General features: G+C 36.2%; 1 protein-coding gene across 1 annotated transcript in view; it reads left to right on the forward strand.

The window, feature by feature from the left end:
• ERCC8 (excision repair cross-complementing rodent repair deficiency, complementation group 8) overlaps window positions 1–10,480 on the forward strand; it is a 69,503-nt gene extending 59,023 nt beyond the window's left edge. Inside the window, exons 11-12 of the mRNA XM_006891511.1 lie at window positions 4,346–4,426; window positions 10,280–10,480. Of these exons, the coding sequence (XP_006891573.1) occupies window positions 4,346–4,426; window positions 10,280–10,348 (150 nt within the window). The 3' untranslated portion in view covers window positions 10,349–10,480. The remainder of the gene's footprint in view (window positions 1–4,345; window positions 4,427–10,279) is intronic.
• Window positions 10,481–13,796: the final 3,316 nt, after the last annotated feature.

Here is a 13,796-nt window from a genome sequence, read left to right on the forward strand (position 1 = left end):
CACACACACACACACACACACACACGCAAATAATTAAAAAAAAAATAATAGAAACACTTGATTATGAAAAGAACACTCAACTTTATGCAGCAACTTGGCCTTTGTTTTTTTCCCTTTCTTTCTAGCACCGTCTCCTTTGTTTATTAGTTTCATTTTGTGTTGTGTTCGTTTTTAATTAACCTATTTTATCTCCTGCCATTTCCCCTTGGCATTATGAAGATTGTCATTAAAATGTTCTTCAAAATTCATATCCATCATACAAATGAAGCATATATTTCATCATAATCATGCTCTTCATTGGAGTATTTATTCTTATTCTAAATAATATACTGGTGGTATTCTTGAATTTTATATGAATCTTTGATATAAGTAACTTTGAAGAAATGCATACAAAAATATTTTAAATCTGTTAAGATACTTATCCTGAAAAAGAGTATGCCAGTTTATACTTTCTGAGTATATGAATATTTATTTATCTACTTTATTGTTATTGTTGTTGTTATATGCCATCAAGTCTCTCGCAAATCAGAGGGACCTTAAGGACAATAGCCCTAAAACCCACTCTATAATGTTCTAATCTTACTGTCTCTGACACACCTACCCTCATTACCCCAGTCACAGAATCAATGAATCTCAAGGATTTTCCTCTCTTGAGCTCTCCCTCCACCCTTCCAAGCATGATATCCCTCTCCAGGTACTGATCCCTCTTTGCAGCATGCCCAAAGTATGTCAAACTAAGCCTCAGAATCCTTGCCTCCAAGCAGCAGTCTATTTTCACCCTCTCCAGGATGAACCTATTTGTTCTCCCAGCAGTTCATGGTATTATTCAATATTATTCTCCAGCACCACAGCTCAAAAGCATCAGTTCTCTTTCTGTCATCCTTAGTCATTGTCCAGCTTTCTGACGCATAGCAAGTAATTGTGAAGACTATGGACTGTATCAGGCACTCCTTAATCTCCAGACTGGTGTCATTGCTCTTCAGTACTTTGGAGAGGTTCCTGACAACAGACTTTCCTAGTGTAATATATCTTTTGATTTCCTGGCTGCTGGTACCAAGAGTGTTGATTGTGGAGGCAAGCAAACTAAAGCTGTTGACAGTCTAAATCTCTTCACCATCTATCATAATGCTGCCCATCAGCCCAGTGGTGGTGAGAATCTTTGTTTTCTTGATGTTGAGCTTCAATTCTTATTGAAGGCTGTAGTCCTTGACCTTCTGCAGCAAGCTTTTCAGGTCCTCCTCAGGTTTAGCAAGCAGGGTTGTGTTATCTGCATAACACAGATTGTTGATGAGTCTTCCTCCAATCCTGACGCCACATTCCTCCTCATAGAGCCCGGCCTCCTGGCTGATCTGTTCTACATATAGATTGAAAAGCTATGGAAATAGGACACATCCTGGCGTACACCTTTCCCAGTTTTGAACCGTGCAGTGTTTCCTTGCTCTGTTCTGACTACTGCCTCCTGGTCCAAGTATAGATTTCACATAAGCATAATCAAATGTTCTGGGATTCCCATTCTTCTCAGAGTCAGCCACAATTTATTGTGACCCACATAGTCAGATGCCTTTTCATAGTCAATGAATCACAGACATTCCTTTGGTTTTCTCTGCTTTCATCCACCTTCCATCTAACAGCTATAATATCCCTCGTACCATGGCCTCTTCTAAACCCAGGCTACACTTCTGGCATTCTCTGTTGATGTGCTCTTCCAGTCATTTTTGGATAATTTTCAGCAGAATCTTGTGTGCTTATCATATTAATGCTATTGTTCATTAATTTGCACACTCTGTCAGGTCACCTTTCTTTGAAATTGGAACAAATATAGATCTCTTCCAATCAGTTGGCCAGGTGGTTGTCCTCCAGATGTTTTGGCACAACTTAGTGAGCACATCCAGGGCAGCGTCTGTTTGTTAGAATATGTCAGTCAGTATGCCATCAATTCCTGGGGCATTGTTTTTTGCCAGTTCTTTCACAGCAGCTTGAACTTCTTTCTTCATCACCAGAGGCTCTTGCTTATACACTCCTTCCATCTTCTTTTAATGGCTTCGTGGACCATTTAATATTCTGCCCAAAGCATCATAATACCCAATATTTCATGTTAGTTAAATTTAGATGGAAAGTGACTCGGCATTGTCAAACTGTATGCAAGCAGTATACCAGCAGTGATACACTGAGATAATAATCTAGGGAGCTCTGGTGTCCAATTGGTAAGGAGTTGCACTACCAACCCAAAAGTAAATGGTTCAAGTCCATCATTCTCAAGAGAGAAAGATGAGTGGTCTCTTCTCTCACAATTTACAGTCTCTGATTACTTGCTGGAGTGTCTGCTAGGAGTTGGTTCCAAATCAATAACACACAATAAAAAACAGCAAGATGATAATTTCACTTCAGCCCAAAATTTCACCTTAGAAGTAAATTTTTCTGCAAAAATTTATCTCTTGAGTAGCATGCCAGTAAGACAGTTATTTAGTAGACTAAATAAAATTTTGTGAACTTTTGGCCTATATTAGCTAGAAAGTCCTATGATTTCTATATTTAAGTCTTTATTAAAGCTTCCCAGGGAGCTCTGATGGCCTAGTGGTAAGAAGATGCATTGCAATCCCAGAGGTATGCAGTTTGAATCCACCAGATGCTCTGCTGGAGAAGGAGGGGCAATCTCCTCCTGTACCAGTCAGATTCAATGGTACACACACAAAAAATTAATAAAATAAAAAAGCTTACCTATTGACAGAATAACAAACCATTTTTTTTATCATTTAACTGTCTTTGCACTATATTGATATAGCTCTATTTAGATACTGAGTGGTTTGTAAAATTTTTACACCATTACTAACATTCTTTTTTTTAACATTTTTTCTTAAAAATTACTAACATTCTTATATTCCGAGATCTTATAATTTCTAATACGATTTTTAAATACATAATAAAGCTTTTCTGCATAATAGAAAACAGAAGGGGAAAGTCATTCAACCTAGTTTCTTTGGGGTATAGAAATTGTCGTAATCTATGGAGCCCTGGTGGCCTAGTCCGTAGGGAATTGCTCTTGTAACACAAAGACCATGCCTCTGGCAATTCAAATCCACCACTTTCTTCCCAGAAGAAAGATGGGCAGTCTCCTCTTACTCAGATGTAACCTTGGGCACCCAGTGAAGGGCAGCTTGCTCTGAATTTATTCTGACTCAACATACACAAAGGTCCTCAATGAAGGACAACTAGCTCTGAGTTGATTCTGACTCTCATACAAATCCGAAATTGACCATCTAAAAGAGTGATAGTAGGACATGAGACATGAAGTAGCTGGCTAGCATGCTTTCACCAAAGTATTTGTTGGTGAGATTATTGTAAGGAAGGGGAACAAAAAACCCACCCCATCATATAAATGAGCAAAATATAAAGGAACACCATTCATGCATGAAACACAATATACATGATGATTAAAATATTGATTTAAAAAAGAGTTTCACAATTTGAAAAAAGAATGAGAAATACTATCAGGATAAAGTAAATGAAGCAATATTAAGAGCTTAGAAGTTAGTAAGTGCTTAATAAATGTTAGTTGTTAGAAGTAAAAAAATTCATGCATAACCAGTCATATGAGCATTAAGTATCTGAAACTGGACAAAACTGAGTGTTATAGTGGAATAAAATTTAAAGTGAATAGTGCAAAAAAAAATTAAGTGGAAAAAAGACTTGGAAAAAAACCCTATCTATTTAAAAGATGATTGGCTCCACAGTCAACACTCTTGGTACCAGCAACCAGGAAAAAAAAGAGACTAATTGCATCGGGAAAGTGACCCGTCAGGGATCTCTACGGAGTACTGAAAAGCAACAATGTCAGACTGGAGACTAAGGTGTGCATGATCCGGGCTATAGTCTTTGCAATTACATGCTCTAGGGGATGATAGAAAGAGAATTAATGCCTTTGAGCTGAGGTACTGGAGAAGAGTGTTGAATATACCATGGACTGCTAGGAGAACAAACAGGTTTATCCTGGAGAGTGTGAAGCCAGGCTGCTCGTTGGGGTCAAAGATCCTGACGCTTCATCTGACATACTTTGGGCATGTTGCAAGGAGCGACCAGTCTATGGAGAGGGACATCATGTTTGGGAAAGTGGAGGGACAGCACAGGAGAGGAAGACCTTTGAAGGATTGATTCAGTGATTGGAGTGGTGGGAGTAAGTGTGTCAGAAATAGTGAAGTTGGCACAGGATAGAGCAGGATTTAGGGCTCTTGTACGGTCGCTATGAGTCCCAAGTGACTCAATGGCACATAACAACAACAACATAATTTATTTTGAGATTTTATTACAGCCTTTCATTATTTCATAAGTCACATCTTTTCTGTTACAGGAGCTTTATAGCGGTAGCAGAGACTGCAATATACTTGCATGGGTACCGGCCTTACATGAGACAGTTCCAGATGATGAGGAGGTAAATGTTCTTTGTACAAACCATACATGTTACTGTTCTTCGGTGCTGCAGCTCATAGCAACACTGTGAGCAACAGATCAGAACCTTGCCCAATCCTACATCATCTAATTCATAAGGAGTGAAATGTTACTAATTTATTTTATATGAGTCATATAAAATGCTTTCTGATTGTAAAAATAATTTAATTGAGCTACATCTGAAAATGTAGAAAAAATATAGGATATGAAAGTACTACAGTTAATAACTTATCTTTTTTTACATTTTTATTGCATAATTTTTCCCTATGCATTTTTTTACTCTTATTATCCCACACAGACATGTAACTTGGTATCCTACTTTTCTCACTTTCCATTATGAAATAAACTTTTCCGTATCATTTTTAGTAATAATACATGCTGCCACTAATATACCACAATATACTTGCATATTTCCCTATTTGAAAATATTTATGTTGATTATTTTAAACAAAATGAGGGTAAATATCTGTTCATAAATTGGTCTTATTTATTTCATTGGGTAGATTTCCTTGGAGTGGAGTTGGAGTTGTCTCTTATCATGCATAAGCAATTTTAAGCTTTCTTTATTAAGCATCATCATATTTATGCCAATTATAATACTCTTAAGATAAATCTGATGACTATCTTAGAATATGTCTTATTACTGTATCTTATTAAACTAGCAATAAATGTTTTAGAATTTATTTCAGTTATGTAGACTCTAACATAATTCTGTTTGTTATTAATAATTCATTGAATTTTAAACTTTTAAAATCTTGGTAGATAGAGTGCTAAAATGGTTTAATCTATGCATAACCAAGAGTTTCTGACGCAGGATCTATAACCTAACTCAGTTTAAGTTAATGAGTTAATAATGTTAATGCATAAAATGATGTGGGTTACTTCTTTCCTATGCCATGCTTTTCTTTACATTTAGGAAAGGTTAACATTTTGTCTGTCTTACCTTTGATGAGCAAGTAAAAAGGTATTTTAAGAATCCAGACTCTCTCAGTAACCCTGTTGTGGGATCCTTGCAAGTCTCTCTAGCTTTCTGAAGCTAGATTTTATTGTCTGTTTAAGAAGAACATACATTTATTTGCTTTGATAAAGGACATCCTCTTATATGATGACAGTGTTACCAAGAAAATGACAAAATGCACATTGATGTCCTGCTACCACATAATTCTTAAATCTCATTCAGACTTCACCAGTTAGCTCAGTAATGCCCTTTTTTAGCACAACAATCCCGTTTAGAATCATGCATTAGACTTAGTTGTCATCTCTTTCCTCTCCTTCAATTTCTAACAGTTCCTCTGTCTTTTCTGACTGCATAATTGCTAAAAGTTCTTCTAATGTTATGTTCTAGTCTATAAGCCTTTCATCTTGGTTTCCACATATTTCTAAAAAAGTTTCTCATCTACTGGTTCTTTGTTATTTCATTCAAAGATTATAATATCAAGATATAATCTATTAGTGTCCTTTCAGAAAATAATAATTATATGTTAATTATAAATACCTATGATTCTTATTTACATAATACCTTGCACTTTATTGATATTTCATTTTAAAAGATAAATCCTAGTTTTTACAAGTTTAAATTAGGTAGGAAGCAGGCGTGGCATCCACTGCTAAACAACACGCCTCTGGAAACTATGAACTTTGAGAAATGACAATAGTTATAGAAAGGCTTCAGGTCTTTTGTGCGCAGGGTCCCTATGAGTCCTGCACAACTCAACGGCAATCATCAGCAATAAAAATTCAGCAATATTTGTTGTTTCCCTTTTTCATGTAGACATATTTTCTGAATAAACTTTTTCAATTCTAATAGATAATTATAGATAAATATAGATATTCTAATTGATAAATATATTCAATTTTCAGATGAAAAATTAAAGATTTTATATGCGCACTTATTAATGAAATCGTAGTCACTTCTACTCTTTGAGAGATACAGAACTTTAAAATTAATAAGAATAGTGTATAATAGTCAGTCCCAGAGTAGATTAGAAAGTTCATGCCTAACTTCTTAATTAAGTTTAGCTTAATTGCCGTCACACAGTCTAGTGATTTATCAATACTTTATCTGGTGCTGACTATTTGCAAACCAGAATGGCAGTGGTTTGGACCCACAAACTCTTCCAAGGGAGGTAGATGAGGCAGTCTGTTCCCATTAAGATTGACAGCCTTGGAAACTTGAAGGAGAGGCATACCATGAATCTGAATTGTGCATACTTTTATAAATGAAGATGAATAGGGTGTGATTTTACTTTATTTCAAGCAAGAGTAACGTAAGGACTGTCTTAAGGTTATACTTTTCTTGAATTACTAAAATTTGGAAATACAAATAATATAACTAGAAACCATTTAGGTTAATCTTAACCAAGTTATAATAAAAACAAATACTTAAATGGAGATCAAGACACATAATTTATAAAGCAAGTTTGGAATTCTAAAAATACTTTCATATATTCAGTTCTTTTATGAAAATAGGACTATGTAATAAATCAAGAATTTTTATAAAGGTGCTGCTAGCATTTAGCAGCTACAAATTCCTGCCTAAATTTGCAATTGGTCCAGCTTACTACTGTGTAAAGCCAGTGAATTCTTTTCATGTGGTCTTAATCCAAATGAAAGAGAGAAAGAAAACATTGATAATCAGCTGTCCTAATGGTTTACAACTTATAAAACCTTATTTTTTACGTATATTATTATATATGTAAATAATATATGTTTGCATATATTGTTTACATATATTATTACTCCTTACTTTAAGATCATTATTATATTACTGTAAAATGGCATATCCCAAAGTTATTTCTACGAACTTTACTTTTAATGTATCATGAATGTAGGTAGAAACTAAGTAAGATCATAATACAGATTCCAGAAAAAATAAATCTCTCTGTGATGGTGATGTTGTTAGATGCCGTTGACTTTGAATACAACTCTAGTGACCCCAGGAACAATATATCTGAACCCTGTCCTATCTTGTGCCATCCTTATCATTTCTGACATTCTTGAGCCCATGTCAAGTATGTCTGTGTACGTACATACTGTATACTGTATACATACTACTGAACTTGTGCATAAGTAAGTGTTCTTATGGACTTTATGAAAAATAGTGTGACATGAGGATTGGAAGAAGACACATCAACAAGCTCCTTTATGCAGGTGACAAAACCTTGCTGGCTGAACATGAGGAGGTCTTGAGGTACTTGCTACAGATGATCAAGGACTGGAGCCTTGAGTATGGACTGCAGTTCAATATCAAGAAAGCAAAAAATTCTCACTACTGCAGCAATAGATGGAGAAAAGATTGAAGTTATCAACAATTCCATCTTGCTTGAATCCACAATTAACACTGTTGGTACTAGCAGTTAGGAGAACTGGACATGTATAGCATTGGGTCCCTGCTATTAGAGACCTCTCCAAAGTCCTGAAGAGCAATTATGTGTGTTTTAAAACTAAAGTGTGCCAGATTTAAGCCACAGTCTTTCCACTCACTTGCTATGCATCTGAGAGCTGGACAAACAGTGAATAAGGATGATAGGAGAAGAATGCCTTTGAGTTGTATTGGGAAAAGTGCTGAATATCCCATTAACTGCCAAAAGAACAGATGTTTCAGAGAAAGTGTAGCTAGAGAGTGCTCCTTGGAGACAAGGATGGCAAGGCTTCATCTCACATACTTTGGGCTTGTTGCTAAGAAGGGCTGTTCTTTAGAAAGAAACATCATGCTTGGAAAGGTCAGCAAAAGAGAGGAAGACCCTCCAATCCAACGAGCTGGATTGGTACAGTGTGTGCCACAGTGGGTGCATGGGACCGCTATGAGTCATAGCTGACTTGACAGCCCTTAACAGCAACTAATGAATTCATATTTTAAAATTATCTCACTTGAGCTATCATATAAATAGTTGCTACGTTTTCCTAAAGAAGCATAATTTTTGTTGTTAGATACTATCACATCAGCTGCAAACTCATAGCCGTCCTATGTACAACAGATCAAAACTTGCCTATTTAACATTCCAAAGAATGCATGAATCAAAGTACTGTTTTCCAGGTACTCTTATTGAAACTCAGTGATTTAACTGAGAACATCTCCTTTTTCCTCTGTGATTCTTTCTTGAATTGTAAGAAGAGTTTAAGTTTGTGTTCATCAGAAAGGAAATGAACAGGGAGCTCTGGTGGCCTAGTGGCAAGAAGCTGCACTGCAATCCAGAAGTATGTGATTCAAATCCACCAAATGCTCTGCTGAAGAAGGAGGGGCAATGTTCTCCTGTATCAGTCACCTCTGATTTGACAGTACACACAAAAATAATAATAAAATAAAAGTTAAAAAAAAAAAGGAAATGAACATTCTCAGGTATGTAATAGAGGTTGAGAGTACTTGGTACTAATACAGTATTGAATAATTTTATTAAGAGGCAAAACCTAGCTTATAAAGCCCAAGTTAACAAAATACAGAGAATAAGGATGGAATCTAGTGATTTAAAAATTAAAGTTAATTGAAACCACACACACACAAACAGATAATGAAAAGTTGCAAAACTATTATGTTTCGTTAGATAGACACAATTTGAATGTATGTTCTTAAAATATGTCTTTTCCAGTGAGGCTAATTTTAATTACAATTTTTATCCTAAAATATAAATAAAAATAATAGAATGCTCCTTGGAGTCAAGGATTCTGAAGCTTCGTCTGATATACTTTGGGCATGTTGCAAGGAGAGACTGGTCCTTGGAGAGGGACATCATATTTGGGGGAGTGGAGGGACGGCGCAGGAGAGGAAGACCCTTGATGAGATGAATCGATTCTGTGACTGGGGTGGTGGGAGTGAGTGTGTCGGGGATTTTGAGGTTGGCACAGGATAGAGCGGCATTTCAGGCTCTTGTACATAGGGTCACTATGAGTCGCAAGCGACTCGATGGCACATAACAACAACAACAACAACAATTATAATTAAGGGAGCTCTGTTGGCCTAGTGGCAAGAAGCTGCGCTGCAATCCTGAAGGCACCCGGTTCAAGGCCACCAACTAACTGCTCCGCAGGATAAAGATGACCCCTCTTCTCCTGTGAGATTAACTCCAAAAACCCTCTGGAGGGTCATCTGTAGTTCAGTTCCAAATCTGTCATACCCAACAACAATTATAAATATGTTACTGACAAATTTTGTATGTGCTTCTGAACTGCTTTACCAATCATATTTTTTAAATCAAACCTTACTACTTAATAACTATAATTGGCTAATAATAACTAACCTGAGAGGGCACAGTGGCCGCAGCAATGGGCTCAAGCACCGCAGCGATGGTGGACCAGACATTGGTTCATTTTATTATACAGTAACCTCTCTGTGAGTTGGAACTTACTCAGCATCACCTGTTATAATAACAACACACTACTCTACTCTTCTTTGGACCAAAAATAGTGCTGCTTAATTTAATAAGCGCCATATTCTCTATATTTGAGTATTTGCTTATTTGTAAGAATGAAGTCCATTCAAACAATGAAAAACAGTTAACATTTTATTCTTTTGGGTTGTGAAATCAGATGGAAGACACGGGCTTCATTCTTAGATGGTAATATGCCACCTTCTACAGGTGACTTAAAAAAAGTGCAAAATGTCCGCAGAAAAGGCATCAGCATATTTTTGTTCCTGACATGTTTCTTTTGAAGCAAGTTCAAATTATCTGGGTAATGGGTATGTTTCTTAGTTTCTTTTGTTTTTACGTTAACAGACATTTGTTGGGTTGTTTTTTGGGTGTTTTTTTTCCAAAATAAATTGCTATTTGTATATTTCAAATCTGAATTTTATTGTGGTCCCAGAATGATTTAGAAAATATAATCTTTTTCTTTTTTCTAGACTACAACCAAGTCACAATTAAATCCAGCATTTGAAGACGCCTGGAGTAGCAGTGATGAAGAAGGATAAATATTGACCCTCCATTCTTTGTGTCTCTATTGGTGAAACTTTTCAAATAGAGTCTATTCTTTTAACTGTCCCATCTATTTCTGACAGCTAAATTAGTCTCAAATTTGATTAATTTATTCTTATATTTTAAAAGAGGTCATATTTGTATGAAATCCTGAAATAGACTTCTATATGGTCTATTAAATAAAAACATGTCTCCTTGGTCCTAATTATTATGGCATGAAGCAACCACAGGTACTGCAATACAAGGAGACAAGTCATGGTGCCCATGTATAATTTTGAGCTGAGTATATGAACCATTAGATTCAGTCTCAGGTTCAGCAAGGGATGTTATCACCAAGGACTTTGCTGTATGGACTACCATCACTCGCTCATTTTGACCTTTGAGAATAATTCCAAGGATGGTTACATGAAAAATAACATCAAGTTACCATCAATCTTATTTTACTATTCTTAGCACTTTTTACTTTTTGCAGTGATTCATTTTGATACCACTATCTAGGTTTTTTAACTCCCAGAATCTAAAACAAACAAAAAAATTCACTGGGGGACTTTTAACTTGGGAAAATCCCATGTTTCCTTTATATGTGTCAGAAGGCAGCTTGTATTCATGCGTGAACTCTCCCCTTTCTACAACACTCATTTAAATGTGACCAAGTTCTGTTTCATTCAAAGAGTTAATGTTCTGACATGGCATCTAGCCTAATGTCAACTGTCATAGATTTGTATTTTATTATGTTAGATTTGTCTTAGACTTGCATTATGCAGGTTATACAACCTCATTTGCTGAAAGTGAATACTTGGCATTTGGGAAAAAAAATCAATGATCAATGGCTATATTAAACCTCAACTTCAAGCAAACAAAAGTCCTCACAATTGGACCAATAGGCAACAACATGATGGATGAAGAAAAGAATGAAATTGCCAATGATTTCATTTTACTTGGTTCCACAGTTAACACCTATAAAATCAACAGTCAGGATCTCAAATAATGTGATTGCTTTAAAGTGATAAAGAGCAAGGATATTAAAGACTAAAATGTGTCTGACTCAAGCCCATGATATTTTTATTTCCTTCATAAGCTTATGACAGTTGTACAGTAAATAAGGAAGACTGAAGAAGAATTGATGATTTTGAATTGTGGCATGGGAGAAGAGTATTGAAAACACACCATAAACAGACATAACTATCTTGGACATACTGCCAGAGTGCAACTTAGAAGCAAGGATGCACACTGCAATCCCAGAGATAAGCGGTTCGAATCCACCAGATGCTCTGCCGGAGAAGGAGGGGCCCTCTCCTCCTTTACCAGCCAGATCCAATTTGACAGTACAGAAAATAATAAAATAAAAAAATTTAAAAAAAAGAAGAAGCAAGGATGCTGAGACTTCATCTCACACACTTTAGGCATATTATCAAGGAAGGGTCAGTCCTTGGAAAAAGACATGTTGAAAAAGCAGAGGGACAGTGAAAAAGGAAGATCCTCAATGAGGTGAGTTAGCACAGTGACTAGAACAAAAGCGTTTAATGTTGCAGAGATTGGGAGGACACAGGAGTAGGTACTGTTTCCTCTTGTGCATGGGGTCACTGTGAGGCAGAGCTGACACAGTGGCACCTAAAAACATCAGTGCTTCTTTTATTATAAATTATGATACATGCACTTAAGTAATATTCTCAACTCAGGATTAGTGAAAGAGATGTTTGTAACTTTAAGCACCAAATATATAATTCTTGATTTTTGAAAAATAATTTTGTTAGGTTATGAATCTGCACAGCAAGCATACAACAATTAAATTTCTGCATGTCCAATCCCATTAAATTGATTATATGTTTCACATGGTGCAGCCATTCTGTTCTGTGTGCTCCCCTTTTTGATCAAGATTCTTCTGTAAACTCTAGTCAAAATTTTAATGGTAGCCTGGCACCATCCTCTTCTGGTCTCGTGCAGAGGCAACAGTCATTCCTAGAGGGAATTCATGTATTCCATTCTATTTCCTCCACCTATCTGTGAATGTATATGTGATTTGTAGGAGTTTGTTACATGAACTTTCTCTGAAGAAAGATGAGCAATCTCCTCTGCAGTTTACAACCACAGAAACTCAATAGAGGGTTAGCAATGAGAGAGACAGCTTGTTGATAGTAATTACATCAACCCAGCTGAGACCAGTTTTGAAGTATAGAGGGGAAAATGGTAGGCCTCACCTTGAGTCTTTCTGACCATTTAATGTTCTTTTTTTTTTACAAGGAATATTTTATGTTGTAACATGCAAACCAACCAAAAACATGACATCAGTCAGTGATTAAACAAGACACAGTCAATGTCTTCTAATGCCCTCTGTGACTTGTAGTCCTGGTAAACTGTGCTCTCATTCCTGAGTCTCTCTCAAAACCCAACAGCTACCTACATGCGCTGTCAACTGGAGATTAGCAGAGGTAAAATATTTGGGATGTAGTATCTGCTGATAAGGATGTGGTGTTCTTATGAACAACGCATCAAAACACTGTACTATGTTGCACCAACATTATCATCTCTATCATGCTCTACCCATTGTACTCTTCATATCAATTCATCTTGTTGAGGGTCTTCCTCTCTTTTTTCCAAGGACTGACTCCTAACAACATGCTCAAAGTATGTGAGATGACGTTTCACTATATTTGCATCTAAAGAACACCTTGGTTGCAGTTCTTCCAAGACATACTTGTTTATTCTTATGGTAATCAATGGGATATACAGTATACACTTTTTTTAAAAAAAGAAAGTAAAGGTACTTATCCCAACACTTGGGCCTATTCCTTTCATAATTAAATCTTTTTTTAATCTTTTTTTAATTGTTAATTTCAGTGAAAATTTACAGAGACTTTCTATTTCCGTTCATTCATTGTTGCATTTTTTTCCGGTCCTAACCCTCCCCGTTAGTATACTACCCTCTTGGAAAAGTAAAAGAAAAATTCTTTCATTGTTTTACAATCCCTCCCCCCAGGTCCACTCCACCGTGTAGCCTTCGCTCTGGACTCCTGTCATGACAAAAATATTTAACATATCTCTCTTAAACAGTTTTCTCCCTCATCTGTTTCAATGCAGTATACATTATTGAACCCATCCTTCTCAGTCTCCTCCCAACCCCAAGGTCAGTCGTGTTTTACAACAGTGGCACCATGCAGTATTTATCCTTTTGTGACTGAGATACTTCACTCAGCATAGTGTCCTCCAGGGTCACTCATTTTGAATAATGTTGCATGAGCTCCTTATTTTTCAATGCAGCATAGTATTCCATTGTGTGAATATACTACAGCTTCTCTATCCATTTGTTTGTTGATGGACACTTAGGTTGTTTACAACTCCATGGTATTGTGAACAAAGTCGTGATAAACATGGGTGTGCATATATCTGCTCTGATGTCAGTTATGGTCTCTTTGGGGTATGTTCCCAGTAGTGGAACAGTATCTT

Source organism: Elephantulus edwardii, unplaced genomic scaffold (assembly GCF_000299155.1).
Source record: "Elephantulus edwardii isolate Elephantulus edwardi_28Jun2011 unplaced genomic scaffold, EleEdw1.0 scaffold00099, whole genome shotgun sequence".
Taxonomy (NCBI): Eukaryota; Metazoa; Chordata; class Mammalia; order Macroscelidea; family Macroscelididae; genus Elephantulus; species Elephantulus edwardii.